Source organism: Acinonyx jubatus, chromosome F2 (genome assembly GCF_027475565.1).
Source record: "Acinonyx jubatus isolate Ajub_Pintada_27869175 chromosome F2, VMU_Ajub_asm_v1.0, whole genome shotgun sequence".
Taxonomy (NCBI): domain Eukaryota; kingdom Metazoa; phylum Chordata; class Mammalia; order Carnivora; family Felidae; genus Acinonyx; species Acinonyx jubatus.
This window is the reverse complement of record NC_069394.1, coordinates 72,603,852-72,625,003: the sequence shown is the minus strand read 5'-3', so window position 1 is coordinate 72,625,003 and position 21,152 is coordinate 72,603,852. Positions and strand designations below refer to the sequence as shown.

The 21,152-nt window shown below is 50.8% G+C and overlaps 1 protein-coding gene across 7 annotated transcripts in view; it reads left to right on the top strand.

Annotated features, from left to right (window-relative positions):
- FAM110B (family with sequence similarity 110 member B) overlaps positions 1 to 20,367 on the top strand; it is a 142,977-nt gene extending 122,610 nt beyond the window's left edge. For 6 of the 7 annotated variants that reach the window (XM_027042902.2, XM_027042905.2, XM_053208600.1 and 3 more), the window contains one exon: positions 17,458 to 20,367. In XM_027042902.2, the coding sequence (XP_026898703.1) occupies positions 17,778 to 18,890 (1,113 nt within the window). In that variant the 5' untranslated portion in view covers positions 17,458 to 17,777 and the 3' untranslated portion in view covers positions 18,891 to 20,367. Of the gene's footprint in view, positions 1 to 13,845; positions 14,046 to 17,457 lie in introns of those variants that run through there. The other variant, XR_003415170.2, reaches the window with a different exon arrangement.
- The last annotated feature ends 785 nt before the right edge of the window (positions 20,368 to 21,152 follow it).

Sequence of the window (21,152 nt, the reverse complement as noted above, 5' to 3'; positions counted from 1 at the left end):
AAATGGATTTTGGAATGACGCATTACCTTCTGTAGGTGTCAGGAAATAGGTCACTTTATAGTCTTTTTCATAATACTTGAAAAAGCTGACACTGAAAAATGAGAAGTTGCATGTTGAGTAGTTCCTCGTCCAAAGACGAGATATGGATTGCTAAGAGATTTTTTTCTGAGATAGACACTAGCTTTTTCAAAAAAATACCATTTTCCTGTTTCCTCCCTAGCTAAATTTCAATTTAATGGTCAATTGTGGCTTGAGAAGGCGTCATTTTGCCTTCCTGTGTATATATTTTGGCTTCATTTATTGAAATATTTTTCTAGATATAGCTCCTTATGCTCTAACCTCCTTATGTTCCAGAAACAGTAATTGCAGAGATGGAGAGAGCCTTGGTAAGTAAAACAGGTGAACACTGAAAAGCCTCCGTCTATCTTTCAAGCTCTTAAACAAAAGAGAAAAATCCAATGCCCTCCCTCTAGAAATCGATAAAGAAAAAGGAATATCACAAAGGAGTTAGGTGCCCTCGAAGCTAATGGAGGGGGAAATGGCATGAATCAAAACATTCATTTTGGAGAGGCAGGCATTATATCCAGTGATTCCTGGTGACATCTCTCAGTTCAGAGCCAGTGGCCGCCTGTTGCAGGATTTAATGACTCCCATCTCTGAACTGCAGTCGTGGAGGGACGTTTGCCGAAAGCCTTCGGGAGGACGTGACCTCCCGAATGAGCTGAGGCATCACACGCAAACGAAATGCTGCTGGTAGCACAGTGTCACGTTTAACCGCCCGGCTCTGGGTCACATTAGAGGCGGCCTCTGACCTTCAGGTATCAACCACCTGTCCTCATTCCTTAGCCCAGTGAACGGCTCCTACGTGGTGATTTCCTTGGTGAGCCCATAAACTCGTGGGGCAGTTTCAGGGGCTGTGCACTGCTCGAAAGACTCTGCACAGTCTGCGTCGGGAGACACGCCCTGCGACAAGAATTTCAGGGCCGTAAGGGATGTCAGAAATCAACCCCGGGTGCCGACCGAGAACCAGGAGAACAGCGCGGGGAGAAAGGTCGTCGGCCTGCAAGGCACAGCTCGGTCTCCGCGGCCACGGTTGACAAGACGTGTTGCTCTCTCTTCTCTCCCCTCTCCTTCAGCCAGCCCTCCTCACTCACACCCTCCTCTTCTTCGCTCTTTCCCGGAAGACCTCAACAGCTTATCATAAGCATTCTTGCCACTGTCCTGCTGTCACCTGTGCAACTAGTGCTCGGTATCTTAGGACAGGCTGTCTGCAAATGTTTCTGCTGACTTCACGTGCTGTCTGTCCTCGCGTTCCTGTCCTCTTGCTCTGAGCGCGGTAAACGAAGTCCAGGCAGTGAGAGAAGTTTCAGAGAAGCAGACTTCTCGGAGAGGCACTTGACATTCGCCAGCCGCGCCCTCCCACCCGCCCCAGGAATCCCCTCTAATGTTTCTCGGACAGGTGGGAGGTCGGTGTCTGTACACACGCGTCCTGGGAGAAGGAGCTGGCTCTTGGGTACAAAGGAGTTAACTCCTGCTCGGGATACTTTTGATTGTTCCAAAAATGCTTCCTTCGACCGGTCTGCAGATTGCTTCTGCGGCCGCCTCGCCGTATTGCTCCAGCTCTTTAAAAGAGAACGGTGGTGGGGCGCCTGGGTGGCGCAGTCGGTTAAGCGTCCGACTTCAGCCAGGTCACGATCTCGCGGTCCGTGGGTTCGAGCCCCGCGTCGGGCTCTGGGCTGACCGCTCGGAGCCTGGAGCCTGCTTCCGATTCTGCGTCTCCCTCTCTCTCTGCCCCTCCCCCGTTCATGCTCTGTCTCTCTCTGTCCCAAAAATAAATAAACGTTGAAAAAAAAATTTTTATAAATAAATAAAATAAAATAAAATAAAAAAGAACGGTGGCTAACGTGTATCGCCCCCTCCCCCGAGGTAGGTCGCAGCATCATCCGCATAGCACACGTAAGGAACGGAAGGCCAGGGCGACGGAGGTCACATGGCAGTAAAGGGTGGAGCCAGAGTGAGAACCCGGCAGATATACAGGCGCCTGAGCCCCTTCTTGTGGGCGCTGTCGTCCCGGGTCCCACACGCCTGCTCTGGGCCCCTTCTTTCCTCATGGTTTACTTGCCCCCTTTGGTCCTCTGTCACCTGTTTCTCTCAGATGCCTTTCCCGCGTCTCACCCTGGGAGCAGTTGGGAGTTCGTCTTCTCCGCCTTAGAGTCCAGCCATCAGATCTCCGCACCTTTACCCTGGATTGTGCAGTCTGCTTGCTGGAATGCTGTGCGTGCCGCACTCACATCAGTTACCGGATGTACCGGATGTACCCATCAGTACCGGAACGGTGGCTGGGGCGTGGTAGGCACTCGGTTGGTGTTTGTCGAGCGATTGAATTCCCTGCCTCGGTTATTGCAGACTTTGTGCGTGCCGAGCTCTCTCTCCGTGGGGTCTCTGATTTCCCGTTGGTGAACTAGATCTAAGTTCACGGCAGCAGTGTGTTCTTCCTCTCTCTTGCAGGACGTAGAACTGCACTTCACCAGATGCTTTGCTTTTGGCCGCAGAAGCGGCAAATGGAGATGTGTCACTTCCTGTCACACTCTTAGGCTTTGCCTCGGTGGCAGTTTGTAATCTGTGCCACAAGGTAGCCGCTGACTCCCTGGGGCCTGGTAGCCTCCCCACAGCGATATCGCGGGCTTTCCGCCTACCGTCCCGGGCCGGCCGCGCACTCTCCGCCCCGTGCCCACCCACGGGCTCCGAGGAGGGTCCGTATCATCACCCCCGTGACCCTCAGCAGTGCTCCCACCCCTGCCATTCATTCAGAGAAGGTGTCATTTGGAAGGTGTCCTCCAGTGTTACAGGCCAGTTGTGAGACGTCCCACACACAACCTTCGACACCCGTGAGCCATCCCTCACCGCCTGTGTTAAAGCTTATGGTTCTTGCTTTTATTCCCCTGTTCCCGGTACTTTTGTGTGAAGCCTCCCTCCCTCTCTCTCCTGAATTGTGCACATGTTTTCTTTCTGCTGTATTATTCCTGTCACAGACACACGTGCTGTCACTTCTACCCCCTTAAAGAAAAAACCCTCCCTTGACCCTGCTTCCCCTCCAGCTATCACCTCCTGAACCAAGCCGCCAGCCCTCAGTGTCTCCTTTCTTTCTTCCATTCTCTCCTAAACCCCCTGCCCGACGCTTTGCCAAGCTCTGTTTTACTGAAGTCGGCCGTAACTTCCACCTTGCTAAAATACACGATCTGTTTTTCCTTTTAGCGGCTCTACTTACCGGACTACGCGTTTTCTTTCTTTCTCTTAGGTATTGCCATGTATGTGAGCCCCGTCTGTATCGTTCATCTTGTTCATGGTCCGGCATATAGTAGGTGCTCAGGAAACATCCTCTGAATGAACCGGGATGCCTCTGGCGCTTCCTGCATTCTAGACCGTTCTGTCTGTACAAACTGGCTTGACCGTGTCCCTTTAGGGGCCTGTTCCCTTGAGGGCAGGGAGATGATAGGAAGCTGTCCTTGCCGTATTGAGTGGGTCTCCGTGACCCGAAGGGTTCATGCCCAGGGGTGGGCCCAGCTTCGTCCAGACAGAATGTGGCTTTTATCTCATCCGGTGATGACTGGATTGTTATTTTTCGGTCGTTAGGAAGACGCTGCCGTTTCCTTAGCAAGATAGAATAATTATTTCCCACAAGGAGGGTAGAGCGCAATTTTGAGATCCCCTTGGAGCGTCTTACCAAGCAGAGCTTTTATGGGCACTGCCACAAGTTGGGCTTATCGGGCCGATTTTTCATATTTTACGAATGCCGTCTCACAAAGTTTTCAGAACATCCTCCTGCCTTACTTCCCCTCACTGTTTTGTCCTCTGGTGCGGCCAATACCGCTAACTGCAGTGCCTCCCAGATTCTGCCACCACAGCAGGAAGGAGGTTTTGTTAGGAAAGCAGCCAGAGGCCTGGCATCATCTGGGTTGGGGGTGGTGAGGAGGGCGCCCGCTCTGTTCCGTCCTCCCTTCCTTCCTGGCCCTCGTCCAGATCCGGCCCGTCTTCACTCCCTGCAGCCGCAGATGTTTCCCTGTCTCCGCAGAGCAGTGGGAGAGCACAGGTTTAGAAAACAGACCTGAGGTCGAAACTGAGCTCCTTCGACTGACCGGCTTCACGCCAGCCCCTCAGACTTCCCGAGCCTCGGTTTCCCCATCTGCTAAGGGGGACACGTGACACCCGTTGGGCGAGGCTGATAAATGTAAGGCACTTACCAGCATGAGGTCCGACCAAGGAAAGGTACCCCCCAAATGGTTGCTACTGTATTTCTCTTTTTAGACCCAGGGATTGCGCCTAAAATCAAAAGCTTGAGAGATCGTGAAGCACTGAACGTCAACAGCCACCTTTTGGCACAAGCGAAATAATTCTTTCCTGTTAAAAAGTAATGGAAAACTCCCATTTCTTGCCACACAAACAGACAAACAAAAAATGCTAGAGACAGGGGAAAAAAAAAACCATTTCAAAAAGCCTACCCTCTTTTGTCACTTTGAATGAGTCATTTTTCTTTAGTAAACAGGAGTGAGAAGCTTAAAATTAATCAAGATAGAGGCAGATAGCATCGTTTTGAAGTGAAAGCACGAAGGAGGGCAGTAAAAAAGTACATTGTATGTGAGTGGATACCAAAGGCAGAGTTTTCAGAGCGCGTGAAAGATGCATTTTGTTCATCCAGCAACGCCTGTGGTTTTTTTAAGTCTTTATCCGATTACTTTTAATATAGATTTAAGATTACTGTAATCCTTAGAGCGCCTCTTAAGTGATCAGCTTTTTGTTTGTGTGTTTGTGCGTTTGGGAAGCAGGAGGAGGGAGACGGGGAAGTAAGCAAAGCTTTGGGGATAGCGTTAGCTTTTATTCTTTTTTTTTTTTCATACTTTTTTTTAATTTTTTTAACATTTATTTATTTTTGAGACAGAGAGAGACAGAGCATGAACGGGGGAGGGTCAGAGAGAGGGAGACACAGAATCCGAAACAGGCTCCAGGCTCTGAGCTGTCAGCACAGAGCCCGATGCGGGGCTCGAACTCACGGACTGCGAGATCATGACCTGAGCCGAAGTCGGCGGCTTAACCGACTGAGCCACCCAGGCGCCCCAGCTTTTATTCTTTTACACTGAGGCACAGACACGTCCTGAACTGGACTAGGGTCAGACAAGCATCCCTGCGAGAGATCTCTGAAGCCTGCCGTCCCCAGCAGTAAGTGCTGGGCTGGACAGACAGACGAGAGCCGGGTTGCCCGCCCTCAGGTGTGTGTGGCTGGGAGACGAGAGGGCGGGACCACCACTTGTCTATAAGGACCATAAGGGAAGTGCCAGGGAGGAAGGACCGGATGCGGAGAGAGAGGTCAGTAGAGGCTTCTCAGGAGCCTCGGGGACACTTTCTCCAGCCTGGAAGGCTCCAGTCAAGGCCTGGCAGAGGAGCGAGCTGGAGCTGGAAGCAGGCATCAGAGCGCGTGGCCGGGAAGACGGGGTCCTGGCGGCAGGTGGGAGGGGGCTGCGGCCACACACCCAGATTACCCTTGGCCCTCCGGGATCTCCCATCCCTCCTAGCCCAGTGCCTGCCCCCAGACACCTCCAGGCTAAACTGCCCAGCAGAGCCAACAGTTTGGCCCCATGCCTGGTGCTCTGGTGCCAGAATGGGCCCAGGCAAGTAGAGTGAACTTACCAGTCATTCCTGAGCTCCTTGTCACTTGGACTCAAAAATATTACTTCAAGTGCAAGTCGTGGTGAAGCCCTACCTCGTGGCGTTGTAGGTTTGGAGATGATTTGCGTGAGACGCGTCAAAACGCTCAAGATCAAAAGATGTGCTGCACAAAACACGTGTCTGGCTACTTACGTATCTTATTTTGAAGGTTATTTTTTTCTCCCACAGTGCAGTCTGAATCCTGGAAAATGAGAAAATGCTGTTACCTTCTTTGAGTACGTTTGAGGCAAAGAACTCGTCCGAACCGCTGCGGTACTAAGAGCTATTCGAGAACTCGAAAACGATTCTAGGTGTTCCTTGGCAAAGGAGACCACGTGTTTTGTTCGTTTGTTTTTAAGTGAACCCACTGACTATGCTTGAAAATTCTACCTTGCATTGATGTCCTTTTGCAGCGTATTTGTTCCCTAACCACAATTCCGGGCTAATGTGCCCATGAAGTTGTGAAAGAACAGGTTCTGTGCAGTTGTGTGCTATTATACCAAACTCTGCAGTCAAAAGGAGGTGCTCTGGGGCGCCTGGGTGGCTCAGTCGGTTGAGTGACTTCGGCTCAGAGCCATGATCTCATGGCCCGTGGGTTCCAGCCCACACCGGGCTCTGTGCCGACAGCTCGGAGCCTGGAGCCTGCTTCAGATTCTGTGTCTCCTTCTCTTTCTGTCCCTCCCCTGCTCATGCTCTGTCTCTCTCTGTCTCAAAAATAAATTAAAAAAAAAAAAAACATTAGAAAGGAAAAGGAGGCGATTTGAGTGTGGTTTCAAATTTCTAAACAGTTTATTCCAAGTTTCACTTCCCAAGCTTTGTATCTGACATCTTCATTGAGTCTCTGCAATATAAATTGACGTGCTAGATATTCTACGGAGTGGTTAGTGTTTTAGTTCAACTCAAGCGCTTAACTATGTGCAAGGCGGGCAGCTTTACTGGAAATGGCAATAAAAAGTGTGCGATCCCTGCTCTCTGATGCTCTGTGTAGTAAGACAGAATGAAATCACAGTCTGATGTTGCTTGTTGTTCCTTTTAATATCTCTCATTATTTTCATCAAAGTTCGGTTAACTTTCATAGATCCGCAGTCAGTGGTATCACGAAAGAAAATGAAATTAATGGAACCCAATTTATAAACACTTCACCTTCTCCGCTTGTGCATTTAAGCTGTTAGCAAATGGCATGGTTATTTGATTTAGCAAAAAATTAAGGAGATTTCTGTTCCTTCTCCACCTTCTGGGGGAAGCTGGTACTGAACAGCACACAGCCAAAAGAGGAGATTTTTAGGAACTAAAATATAATTAGTGTGGGCTCCTATGGCCATATTACCCAAATATAAAACATTCGAAACGACATCATCAAGAGCTCTGGGGTGACAGTGTGACACGGTGAGGTGGGCCGAAGTGTACCTGTACAGACCTGGGTGTAGAGCCAACAGCCACTCAGTATTGAATACCTTAGACTATTTGGACCTCCGTGTCCTCATCTGTAAAATGGGGATAATACTTGCTTTAGAGATATCGGCAGGATTGAATTTAAAAACCTATAAGATGCATTAGTACAGTCCTGGGGACATTATATATGCTTTATAAGAAGTGGCCATGATTAACAGGTTAATTTTCAAACGTAATACAAAGGAATTTACCTAATCCACTTACAGTGAACTTGGCCCACTGTCCAAAAAAAAAAAAAAATGCTGCTTTACTTTTTCTCCCTTCAAGTTGAAAAATGGTTCACAATGTTAACACATGTTAAGGTTTATTCCAGAGTAAAATCTCCTCTGCCCCAAGGCTGATCACTAGAAATTAAAAATACTTTCAGAAATAAGGGTTCGATCTATATTGCCACCCTTAATCTCTGTTATCGTATATATGAGCTACGATTGCCGTAGAGGACAAGTCAACACACAGCTAAAGGAAAAAGCAGTCTGTGAAGCACAGATGCTTAACATCGATGCTGGTGGGAGAACGTAGGTGCAGGGTCCCCAGATGCACCCAACCCTGGATTCTGGTCAGGGCCGTCAGGGGCCACTCACAAGTATTTACCCTCTGGCTTACACAGGGGCACCAGGCAGCCTCGAGGAGGCAGTTGTGAGCACGGATGAGGTGGTCCTCTGACAGTGTCTCCATGCACAACGCGGATCCTTTTAGAGTTCCGAATCTTTGAGATCGTTGAGCCCCTGGAAGGGTCGCCTGGTCTACCTAACTAAGGGAACCAGCTAACACTGAGACCCACGTTAATTAGCAAGACTTCTAAAGCCTGTGACTTGAGCACACTAGTCTTTAGAAGAGGACAGTGGTCCCTTGAACTTGACGTTCATTTAGAATTTGGCCTCCCGCATTCTCACAGCGGAACGTAAAACCACATAAAACTCTAGGAGAGGATAAAAAGTGGCTGCGAGTGGGATCGTTTTATGTTTGTTTGGGTAAGGCAAGCAGTCCTATTGGATTTTCATTAGGAATCCTAGTGGCCCTGTTTTTTAATTACTTGTAGTTATTGTCATTAAGCGAGCCATTGTATTGCCAAATGATTTTGGGGGCCCAGCTACACGCAGCCTTGATTTCTGTAATCTCAGGTGAAAGGCAGGGCTCCCCCACAGTGGAACAAGTTGCTGGGCCTCTCTTAGCAGCATTTTCTTCGCCTTTGGCCAAGGAAGAACGTTGGACCGGAAATGTGATTTTTGTCCCCCTGATTCTGTTTTCATTCTAATTGTCTTAAATAGGAGAAAGGCATTTTAAAGGGAACCCATAACATTTTAAAATAACGGATTGACTTCAAAATGAAAACGAAGCATTTTCTAAATGACCTTGGAGAATGACATTAAAGAATCCATCATGGATTGAGATTTGACCTGCTCTTTTTCTCCTCCCAATTTTAGGTTTGATTTCATTTTTAATAATGGCTCTATTATTTACTCTAGCCTGGTTCACTCACATAACTGTTTGCTTTGAAATTTGAAACCACATATTTTCTCTGTAACTCAAATAAAAATGGGGTCATGCGAATGACCTTTCAGACAGAAACTGCATAGTCAATCCACTTTGACAGAAATAGCACACACACACACACACACACACACGCTATGGCTTGAGAGTAATGGAATCATTTTAAGACAAAAGATCATTCAGTTCCCGTAAAGCTCGAGATCTGATGACGGCGATTATCAGTGCCAAGTTGCGGACACTGGGGACGAAATTTAATAACCGCTCACATTTACTGAACAAACGTGGTGCTGAGTTCCATGCTGAGCGCGTTTATATACCTCACGGAGTTCCCACATCAGCCCTATGGAGGGTAGCAGTCAGTACGCATAAGAGAGGAAACTGAGGCACACTCAGCTTGAGTAACTTCCCAGGGTTGCAGACCTTTAGGTGTGGTTGACCTTGACCCCTGGACCTGGGCTCTGAACTGAGGAGTGGCAGAGAGTGAACAGGGGAACAGAAAACCTGAGGGATACTGTGTGGATGGAGCCCTTTTGTTTTCTGGCCTGGATTCAGGAGGGATAAACAGGCAGTGAGTGTGCGCTTTTCTCTGTGCCTGAAGAATTCACCCTGCTGAGTTCTCCTTTCTGTCCCTGGGATGAAATCTCAGATGGCACCCACAGCCTCTTCAGTGGGTCTTAAATAATTGAAAGTTCTCAGATCAGTTTCAGGAACGAAAGAGCCCAGTGCATCGTTGTCTCAACCCAAACTCCAGCCTTTCATCCGGTTTAAATTAGCTTCTCCCTCTTCCAGCTCAGGCCTGTGTTGGCTCAGGAGAGAAGCGGGGGTGAGGATTTACTGTGGAGGAGGGGACGTAATAAACATCGTGGGTTTTCCCCTCCTTTCTTGTTCCAGCTTCTTTCCCTCTCATGAGCAGGCGTCCCTTCTGACCTGAGTAGGTCCCGCGAGGCTGTGTGAATGTGCAGGCCAGGCAGAGTGCTAAGGGGAGGATCCCAAGCTTCCTGCCCTGGGCTCTGACACCTGTCATCTGGTGTGGTCCCCTGGGGACGGGGGATTTCAGAGCTGCCTTTCTTTGGGAGCTTTGGGTCTCCCTGGGGGCAGCCGCACCCCTCCTACCGCTAGGGGGTGCTCACGGCCTCCCACTCAGCGCAGGGCTGGGGGCTTCCTTTTGGGGGTGAATCTTTGGGGGCAATTCTGTTTACCATCACCCCAGAGCACCTTTTCCCAAATACCTAGGTGCACCTAGGAAACCCCCACTCTTGTACTCATGGAAACGCGGCTTCATCTCACTGTCTGAGATGAAGGTAGACAGAGCCACTGTCCTCCATCCTAGCTCCGAGCAGAGAGCCTGAGACTGCCCTCCATACTGCTTTCCTGAGGCAGAGTTGTCTCCCCGTAGCCGCCTTTGTGTGCCCCCTGGGCTTCATGAGGAAACACTGGGCGTAGCAAGTGGCACCCACCCCCCTCCGCTCTTCCCTCCAGCCTTGCTCAGCTCACAGCGCCACCTGGGGGATATTTCCATAACACAGGGCCTTCCCAGTTGTCCCAGGAATTTTCACACCTTGATCAAAATGCAGGCACAAGTCGTGTGCTGCCCCACCAGTGCGCCTGGCACATATGAGAGCCAGTGGGACAGACAGTTCCTCTTCGTCCATATCTATGAAGTCATAAGAAGCTAACGGCGGGGGCGGGGCGCCTCGGTGGCTCAGTCAGTTGAGTGTCCGACTTCCGCTCAGGTCATGATCTCACTGTCTGTGAGTTCGAGCCCCGCATCGGGCTCTGTGCTGATGGCTCAGAGCCTGCAGCCTGCTTCGGATTCTGTGTCTCCCTCTCTCTGTGCCCCTCCTCTGTTCATGCTCCATCTCGCTCACTCTCAAAAATGAATAAATGTTTAAAAAAAAAAAAAAAGCTAAGAGTTGGCCTGTCCATCATCTCTGCACCCATTCCAACATCTTTTTCTATCCCGCGGTTGTAGAGAATGGATGTGCCGGAAGAAACAGGGCTGAGAGGGGGTGCCGCAAAAGGGGGGTAACGGTTTATGCCACCTGTGGAAGACTAAAACAAAGGAATGGAAACCTAGGGCAAGGGTTTGTTATTAAATCATCTGTGAAGACCTACTCTGTAGCCAACCGGAAAAATAAGCCGAAAAAGGACTAGGATACTGGAATCAAAAGTCAAAATGTTATTGGGAAAAGTCCCCGGTTGCCAAGAACATACGAAGGGATAGTGTGGTTGGAAGAGGATTATTTCACCAACAGGCTGGAGTTGATGTTGATGGCAACACTGAGGCCAAAAAAGAGAAGATTCAGCCGTCAGAATTATAGACGAGAGGGATTCACCGGGCGATGAGACAGAACGAGGCACGTCATTCAGTAATTGAAAAAGTACAGGTCCAGAAAGGGCAGTGGTTTTGACTTAATGCTTCCAGATGGTGGGCCCTCTGATTTCTTAGTTTCTGTGCAATTTGTAGCGTGCAAATGCAGTCTTTTTTTCAAACCTGCTTTTGTGACTTCCCCAGTTACTTTTCCACTTTTGATATTCTCCTTTGCTTTTGCACTTTTTGCAAGTTATTGTCCCAGCATGAAAGAAAAGAATAAAAATGAGCATGCGCTAGGACGGGAACACGTTGAGAACATGGCATATTAATTAAAATGGACGCATTAACGTCTTCCAAATGGAATGGCGTTGCTCCCTTGAACCCACAGAACTGAGCGTTATTTTTGAACGCATTTTGCTTCGATAAAATAATTTTCTGTGAGAACCACAATATTGTTAACCGTGTGTGATGGGTATTAAGGACGTGACAAACGTTGTGAGACGCTGCTGGTTAGGAGACGTCTGAGGCAGAGGGGAGGACAGGTGTGAATGCACACAGCTGGTCTGGAGGGACAGACTGCCATAGTTCGGTTTGGCTCAGGCCTGGGGTGCAGAGGAGGGAGGGATGGAAGAGAGAGTGTGTACCTCCCCACAAACCACTTCTCAGCAGTCAAACTGGGAGCCAGAATCGTCCTCAACACGCCCCCCTCACCCTCCACACCCAGCACGCCTCCAAGTTCAGCCCAATGTACTTCTTCCAACGTCTCTCGAAATTGTCCACACTTCTCTCCATCCCCAGAGACACCCTCCGCATAACGGTTATGTGAACGAAAAGTGTCTGTGCCCTTATCTAACCTTCTCGGGTCCTGTAAAGAGGTGGGTACTATTATTGTCCCCATTTTGGAGACGGGGAACCTGAGGCCCAGGAAGATGCCGTAACCTGCCCACGGCGGCTCAGCCATTGCAGAGCTGAGCCAGGATCCAGACCCAGAGGCAGCTACTCCAAGCCCAGCCACCTTCTCCCTCCCCCGGACGGTTCTGACTCTCCTATCGTGAGTGCATTTCTCTTACGTTTGTAAAGAATTCAAAGGTTAACACTGTCGTGTGAAACTGTGCATTTTTGCCGCACCGACAAGGATGTCCGTCTGTCCTTAAGTGGGAAAAACCGAGACTGTAGTTGCAAGAGTGACCCTCCCCTACCAGGTTGGGGTTTGATGCCTAAAGGCAGTAGCACAAATTACCACAACAAACAAACAAATCGGAAAGCAGCATGGCCCAGGTTGATAGTACTGTCAGTGTTCTGTGCTCTGACTTGCTAGGAAATCAGAAGATCGGTTCTTCAAGAATTCTTACTTACCTCGAAGGTAAACCACTTCTTCTGTTGTCCGCCTCCAGAAATGTTTGAACTGAAGGCATTTCCAAGCTCGCCAAATTCAACACATTCAGTTTTCGTAGAGAAGGTCACGTTTGGTGACCGCAAGTGGAATTCGGCTCCCACCTGACGGCAACATTTCCACCTTTTCTCCGTAGTACCGCGCGTGGGAAATGGCCAGTCTTCACATATTTAAGGAATGTCTATGGGTGAATCCGGGACTGTGTTGAGTCCCAAGGTCCTGGCTCTAACTCCCTTGCTTTCTTCCTACGTGCCCGGAAGACCCCAGAGTTGAATTCACTTGAGAGACAAGAAAGCTTGGCTCGTTTTCCTCTGCGCCCGAGGCACTTGGGTTCTAACCTGATGCTCGCGAGTGCAGCGGTGGGCTTCCTCTCGCCCCTCAAAGGTGCACCAGCTTCCTAGGCCTCGCCTGGGATCTGTGAGCGGCACAGGATCTAGGTCCCCCCCACCCCAGATCTACTTCAGGAGTGGGCGTTTGTAGGGCATCCCCTGGGGTGCACGGGCATGTAACAGCTTGAGAAACACTGCTTCAAGTGGATGAGAGTCACCGTGTGCGCCTGTGGCCTCCAGCCCTCCCCACCCAGAGCGGGACCCCCGCAGATAACGTGACCCCTCTAGCCCCTCTGCTCCACGGGGGGGAGGAACCGGCAGGGCTCTGCCCCTGTCACCTGAGGCCAGATTGCTGTGGAGTTCACGTGCACCCTGATGCGGCGGACCGTTTTGTGTCTCATGTTCTCCGGTTCATTTTTTACTTCCGTGGAATGTTCAAATGGTTATTAAACAGGGGAGAATGTAGCCAAATAGTTGGTGAGCAGAAGTGTCTCTCTGCCTCGGGCTTATGTTCCCTCTTCGTAGCCGAAAGTCAGGGATCAGGCAGGACTGTATAATTACCTTTGTTGATGAAATTCTAGGCGGTGGAGCTCTGATCTTCCTTTCCTAGAATAAGGTAAAGAAATAGAAGCCCCTCCTGGCCGGTGCCTGGCCACACCCGAGGGACCTGTCCAGGGGTCAGAGGGGCGTCATCTGCTCCCCGAGCAGAGATCGTGGTTGTCACACACCCATGACCTCGAGATGTGGCCCTGGGGTTCCAGGCATGGCATCTACCATTTGACCGATCTCAGCCAGCACCGTGTCAACGTTGAAAAGGAAAAGAACAGAAGTTAGGGATTATGGGAGCATTAAAAGAAGGAGCACCTAAGCCGCCTTCATTAGGTCTGAAGTAGCTGTAGTTTGTTGGCCAAAACAGATCCTGTAGCACCCAACCTGTTTCTTCCAGGAAGGTGCTTTTCCTTTTCCTCTCCAAAGAGTCCGGATTAAAACGTGTAGGCTCGGAACCTGGTCATTTGTAAATATCAGGGTGTTGAAAGTTATTAGGGAGATTGGGGGTGCCAGAGGAAAGGGAGAGGGAAGGGGTGGAAACAACAAGGAAATGCAGTGCGAACTGCTTCCAGTCACGACCTCTCTAACATAATCTTTTCACACCGGTTTGCTTCTAGTGCGTGCTTCCGAAGGTTAGATGGCGTGGAACAGATGGGAGTGCCTGCGGGCGCCATCCTGAGCGTCTGCCTCTGTTTACCCATTGCCTCGCCTTTTTTTCCACGAAGAAAGCAAACTGTGAAAGCAAGACAGGGAGCTTTCTGAGGCGGGTGCCCGGGTATTTAAATAAACTGGTGTCTGCCAGTCTTGTGAGCCGAAAGTAATGATTTTTGTTTCGTGTTCTCAACGACACCAACGCCCGCCTTAACAGACAGGGCCATGCGGTATGGTCAGGTCAGTAGCGGTGGAGGTTGGGGCTTCTGGTCTTAGCAGGATAGGGTTAGAAGGGGAGACAGTCGAGCAAGCAGGCCAGCATGGGCTCTAATGCCAGTTCACATTACGTGATAAGGACAACTCATCATGCAGAGAATATTGTCCTAAGAACGGTAAATACAGGAACCACAATGCAGTCCTGAGCCAATATTCCCATATGCCATTTTGAAGTTGGAAGTAGCTCGCTCCTTCTTGGCTGCTCAGAACCACATGACTTGGAGGGAGGAGGGAACCACATGACTTAGAGGGATAGGAGGTGCTTGGGTGAGATTCCCAAGATTCCCAAGATCTTGGGACTCTCACCCAAGCACCTCCTATCCCGGATGAGGAGATGAGGCCCCAGCAGAAGAGGCTCCAGGAGCCCTGTCTCCTGCAACCCACTGGACGATCCTCTCCCCTCGGCTCACCTTGCCAGAGGTTGGCTTTGCTCCCTGAGCACAGAGCTGTTGGGTGCCAATCTCAGTCCTGTCCTTCACTGTGTCCCCAGATGTACTGCCCCTGTCCCCTCTGTGGACACGGTTGGAAACTCCAGAGGTAACTAATCAGCGGAGACGTTACACATGCTGGGAAGAAACGTGGCCTGTCCTGGGGGCAGCCTGCTGTCACGCACTCCGTTTGTGATCCGGTGGATTGCCTCTGACCGCAGGCTCTCCTGCCTGTTCTGGCCCTGAGCCCCTCTGTGAAGGGAGCCCCAGTTCACCTTCCCAGGAAGGTGGACCCAGGTTGGTGGATGACCAAACGCAGAAGACTCCGCAGAGAAATAGTCGCTCCCTTCTGGCATTTCGCTCAAAATGTGTTCAAAGAAACAATCTCACCGAATCCATGAGAGGGGGGAGGAGGCGGTGACATTTTAAACTACATAGCGCACAATTAAAGGAAGTTATTGTGTAGGAATTGCCTTGGGGCTTCTCAACTCTCGCATAGGAAAATATTTTTATTAGAACAAATCCTTTTGCAGATTCCCAAAATCGTCTCTTAACAAAACACGGCGATGGGTGTATTTGGAGATTGAGCTTGTAAAAGATGATGAGAGAGGAATCTCAGGCTTCCCTCCCCTCCCCACCTCCATGCTTGTTATTAATGGACCCTTCATTTTCTTAACGTGACAGCAGATGATTTTATACGTACACCACTTTATTTTATAAATTAGTTATTTGATGTTAGTGAATACATTACCCTTAATATTGCTTATTATAACCAAAGATGCTGAAAAGGGCTGTAACCAGTTACCCTGGGATGCTGACGCATTCATAAATGTTCTCTGTCAGCAGTAACAGGCAAAGAGACTTGTTCTTAGAAAAACGCTACATGGGACACCTGGGTGGCTCAGTCGGTTAAGCGCTGGACTTTGGCTCAGGTCATGATCTCACAGTTCCTGGGTTGGAGCCCCTGATCTCACAGTTCGTGGGTTCGAGCCCCGCCTTGGGCTCTGTGCTGACGGCTCAGAGCCTGGACCCTGCTTCCGATTCCATGTCTCCCTTTCTCTCTGCCCCACCCCCGCTTGTGCTCTCTCTCTCTCTCCCTCTCAAAAATACATAAACATAAAATTTTAGGGGGCGCCTGGGTGGCTCAGTGGGTTGTGCCTCCAACTTCAGCTCAGGTCATGATCTCATGGTTCGTGAGTTCAAGGCTCATGTCAGGATCTGTGCGGACAGCTCAGAGCCTGGAGCCTGCTTCGGATTCTGTGTCTCCCTCTCTCTCTGGCCCTCCCCTGCTCACACTCTGTTTCTCTCTGTCTTTCAAAAATGAGTAAATGTTAGGGGTGCCTGGGTGGCTCAGTCAGTTGGGCGTCTGACTTCAGCTCAGGTCATGATCTCAAGGTTCATGAGTTCAAGCCCTGCATCAGGCTCTGTGGTGACAGCTCAGAGCCTGGAGCCTGCTTCGGATTCTGTCTCCCTCTCTCTCTGCCCCTCCCCTGCTTGTACTGTCTCTGTCTCTCTCTCAAATATAAACATTAAAAAAAATTTTTTTTAGGGGCACCTGGGTGGCTCAGTTGGTTAAGGGCCCAACTTCGGCTCAGGTCATGATCTCACAGTTCGCGAATTCGAGCCCCGTGTCAGGCTGTGTGCTGAGAGCTCAAGGCCTGGAGCCTGCTTCAGGTTCTGTGTCTCCCTCTCTCTCTGCCCCTCCCCTGCTCTCACTCTGTCTCTCTCTCTGTCTCAAAAATAAATAAACATTTTTTTATTTTTTTTGAAAAATGCTACATATATCGTTCACTAAGTAGAGAGACAGCCGATAGATTGATACTGGGAGTATTGATAAATGTTTCGTTGTGGTGGTTTTGGTTGAGGGCCGGGGTGGTCAGATTGTTCAGAAAGCCACAAATAATAAATCCGTGAATACTCAATTCTTGCACCAGTTTTCTATAGCACAGACATGCTTAGGTATGATTGACGTCTTCACGTGTTCTTAGTTCTTAGTTCTCTAGGGGACTGGGGAAAACCCATACCACAGAGAAACCCTTGATTTCTGCTCATGAAGTGTGAAACATTATGGAGCATTTATAATCAAATGAGTTAACTTGGTTAATCCGGAGGTCTTTCTAGTTTTCTTTTTTAATTAAAATAAATAAATAAATAAATGAGCTTGCTTGCTTTATTTAACAGGAGGAGCTGCATACCGTAGACTTGGCTTTCGGGAGAAAGTGCTTTCAAATATATGGGTTGTCCAAAGTAAGATAACTGAAACCTGCTTTTAAAAAACTTGTTTCCATCTCTGCTGCCAATCCCGTGGCTCGCCCCGTTATCTTCAGCTTTTGAAGAGTGAAGGAAGCGCTCCTTTCAGACGTTACTGAGCGGTCGGTAGGAAGAAACCCCAAAGTGTTTTTGCGCCGGCCGCCCGCCGGAGGGAAGGAGACGGCGCTCCCCGACTCCCCGACGCGGTCGCCGGCGCGGATGCGGGAGCCTCGCAACGCCGCGGGGTTCAGGGCCCCGGGGACCCGGCCCTGGCCAAGCCCGCATTTCCACACCCACCCAGGATTTGCTGGGTTTGGTGCGAGGGACGCCCGCCGGGCGTGATCGGGGGGCGGATCGCGGCCACGGGGAGGCAGCCGCGAGAGCCCGCACGCGTGGGAGAGCGCGGCCCCCGTGCGCGCGCGCCCCGAGCCCCCGCGTCCGACTGAGGGCGCCCGGGGCGCGCGCTCCGGGCCCCGGGGCCCCGCCGCCCAGGCGCGGCCGGCGGGGGGGGGGGGGGGGGTCGGCGGCGGGGGCGGGGGCGGGGGCGCCGCGGGCTTTCTCTGTTGCTACAGCCGTGATGTCACTCGCCCGTCCTAACCCGCGGTTGGTTGTTGTGTGTTTCAGCTCTGCCTGCAATCGAACACAAAGACCCGGAGGAGACTCCCACGTCGTTCGGGGAGAAGAAAGGAGGCGGCCGGGCGCATCAGAGGAACTCGTGGCTCGTGGCCTTCCGGAGAGGGAGGCGAGCGGATCGGAGGCGGGGGGCGGTCGGCGAGCCGTGAGATGAGGCGCCGCCGCCGCTGCTGCTGCTGCTGCTGCTGACGACTCCCAGACCCCAGGCTCCGTGCGCCGCCCTGCGTGCTTCATGTACATGTGTCTGCCCCGCGCACCCGGAGGCGCCCAGACGAGAATCCAACACGGCTGCCGGGGAGAGGCCACCCACCATGCCCACGGAGACGCTCCAGACAGGTAGCATGGTGAAGCCGGTCAGCCCCGCGGGCACCTTCACCTCGGCCGTGCCCCTGCGCATCCTCAACAAAGGCCCCGACTACTTCCGCAGGCAGGCCGAGCCCAACCCCAAGAGACTCAGCGCCGTGGAGAGGCTGGAGGCCGACAAGGCCAAGTACGTCAAGAGCCAGGAGGTCATCAACGCCAAGCAGGAGCCCGTGAAGCCGGCCGTGCTGGCCAAGCCGCCCGTGTGCCCCGCCGCCAAGCGCGCCCTGGGCAGCCCGACGCTCCGCGTGTTCGGCGGCCACGCCAAGACCGAGAGCGGCGTGCAGAGGGAGACCCTGAAGCTCGAGATCCTGAAGAACATCATCAACAGCTCGGAGGGCTCCAGCTCGGGCTCGGGGCACAAGCACAGCGCCCGGAACTGGCCGCCCCACCGGCCGGACTCCGCCGACCTGCAGCGGCACTCGTTCGCCGAGTCCCTGAAGGTGTACCCCACGCAGGGCCGCGGCAGCCCGCAGGAGGGCGGCTCCCACGGGGGCCGGCGGCTGCTGGAGCCGGCGGCCGAGTCCTTCCTCCACGTCTCGCACAGCTCCTCGGACATCCGCAGGGTGACCAGCGCGAAGCCCTTGAAAGCGATCCCCTGCAGCAGCTCTGCGCCCCCCCTGCCTCCCAAGCCCAAGGTCGCGGCCGCGGCCACCGCGAAGTCCCCCGAGGCCGACGCGGTGGAACCGGCCTGCGGCGTCAGCCGGAGGCCCTCGCTCCAGCGGTCCAAGTCGGACTTGAGCGACCGGTATTTCCGGGTGGACGCGGACGTGGAGAGGTTCTTCAACTACTGCGGACTGGACCCCGAAGAGCTGGAGAACCTCGGCATGGAAAACTTTGCCCGGGCCAACTCCGACATCATATCCCTCAACTTCCGCAGCGCAAGTATGATCAGCTCAGACTGCGAACAGTCTCAGGACAGTAACAGTGACCTTAGGAATGACGACAGTGCCAATGACCGGGTGCCATACGGCATCTCTGCCATCGAAAGAAACGCGAGGATCATCAAGTGGTTGTATAGCATCAAACAAGCCAGAGAGTCACAGAAGGTCTCCCACGTGTGAGACAGAAAGGCCGTGCGAAGGAGGGAGGGGTGGGTCTCTGTCTGTGCATCCGCAGTCGTGAAGGGTGTGCGGTCTCCTTGAAGTGTTGTGAGCTTCTCCACTCTCTTTGTGTTGCTTGTTGTGCAATGTTTCCAAGTTGCATGCCTGTCAACATGGGGACCGACCCGGCTTCCACGTCCACCATCGCTGCAGAGCCCGGCTGAACGCACGTCACCTGCCAAGAGTTTGCGGCCAGAATCCAGAATCCAACTAGGGCTTCGATCTTTTGAGCAAAACTGTTTACACGAAAAACGGTAGACAACTTCTTCGATATTTATGTGGTTCTTGTGTTTTTCTATCCCGCGCTATTGTGTCTTAATTAAAAATCTTATCCACTGGCTTTTAAGTTGAGAGGAGAACCATTTCGAAGTAAAAAGCCAATTTGCCTACACGCGAGACCCAAACAGTGGGGAAGGAAATGGGATCTGCTACCAAACGGATAACAGTGACTGACCTGAGTGAGAGAACCAGGCTGGGTTTTCTGAGGAAGAAAAGCGGTGAGCCTGATGTTAAGCGTTTGCGTATTGGAATTCTCCTGCCTCTCCTTAAAGTAATGGGGCAACCGTGCTACGTTCTGTGTCCGACTCCGTGTGTAAAATGTTGGTGCTTCTGTGTAATACTGACCCCGAGGAAAGACAATCAGATACAACGAGGGCGATTAAATCTAGGAGTCCGGGGGTTGGGGGTTTTGTTGATGTTCTGATTTGGGTTGATTCCAAAATTCCTACTAGTAATCTTTTGATGGGAATGGCCATCCTAAAGCTGATACTAAATGTCTTAAAAAACAAAACAAAACAAAATGGTTTTTGATCAAGAACTGATTCTATGCTGATTCTCTTCCCTCTCTCCTCCCCTTCCTGCGTTGTTGATTTATTTGGGAGAGGGGGGTGGGGCTTGTGCAGGTTTGAGTTCTCTGAAGACATAAACACAAATGGAAATACCAGCCATATCAGTATAGAGCCTCCCATGCAGAAGTGAATACCTTCCGTAGCTGAACCATATCCGAGCAGTGCGATTGTGTTGTCTTGCCTATGTTATTCTCTCAGGCTGTGGACCTTTGTTACAGCTCTAGGAAACTGTAGAGACATGATGCCATGTAGCTTCCCGCCCCCCCCCCACCCCCCGCCTTTGGTCTCTAGTGCTGCCTATCAGCTTGTTCCCCGTTTTCCCCAGTAACCTGTCCCGCAGGTGGTTAGTTAGCTGTGGACCAGCTGATAGTCGCGGTGCGGTCGCAGAGAGGTAAATGTGTGGCAGTCTGCTTCATTGCTCTGTACTCATGCCCCGAAGTTCTCAGCAGCACTACCTTAGACTTCATCGGCTAATGGGAAACTTTTTATGGTGTAAATGCTGTAAGACTTTGTACATACTTCAGTTGTTATGAAATCTTTAAGAAACAAAAAAAAAAAAGTTACGCTAATAAATAGCTCTGGTGCAGGCACTAATGGTGGTGGTTTCTCTTTGTCCTTTTCTTTGCTCCCTCCTTCAACGTTTAACTTTGGATTGTGGGCCAGAAGCAGATTTTTGATCGTGTTGAAGACACATTGTTTCATTAAGTTATTTTCACCACATCACAGTTCTTCCGAATGATAGCGATAGCAATGTGCTTTTGTTAAAATAGCCTCATCCTGCTTCCTAAAATATGCTGCCTCTTCTTTACTTAGTTCACACGTTTGTTATTTTTACCTTTTCTTACACATCAGGATTTTTCACATCTTCTCCAAGACTCCAGTTGTAAATATTTATGAGTTCATACAGCGGAGACATCCCTTTGAATGGTCTTTATTTGTACAAGCCCGACATCGTGAACATTACATGTGTCCATACACCTGCCCACCCGTTCATTCGTTCCTCTTTCAACAGGTCATTGGACGAGCGGCTCCCTTTTTCAGGCCTCACGGTAGGCACATGACTTTCGTGGTCAACAACACGGTCTCTGCCTCAAGGAGCACAGGTTCTCACATTTACTTTCCGAGAAACATCACTCTTCTTAGTGGACCTACCTTATCTCCTCTTATGAGGACATTGAGTATTCAACTGTTTACTGAATCAAGTTATTTGAAGGCTAACACTTCTTCAAATTTCCACATGATATGTTAGTGTGAAAGAAAGCATCATTTGAAAACTTTTCAGAAACAGAAATGATAAGATTCCCAACGACTACCGTTTGTAACACTTTCCTTCTGGAGATCAAATTTGGTTCCTTGACTCTCTGCTGGGTTTGAA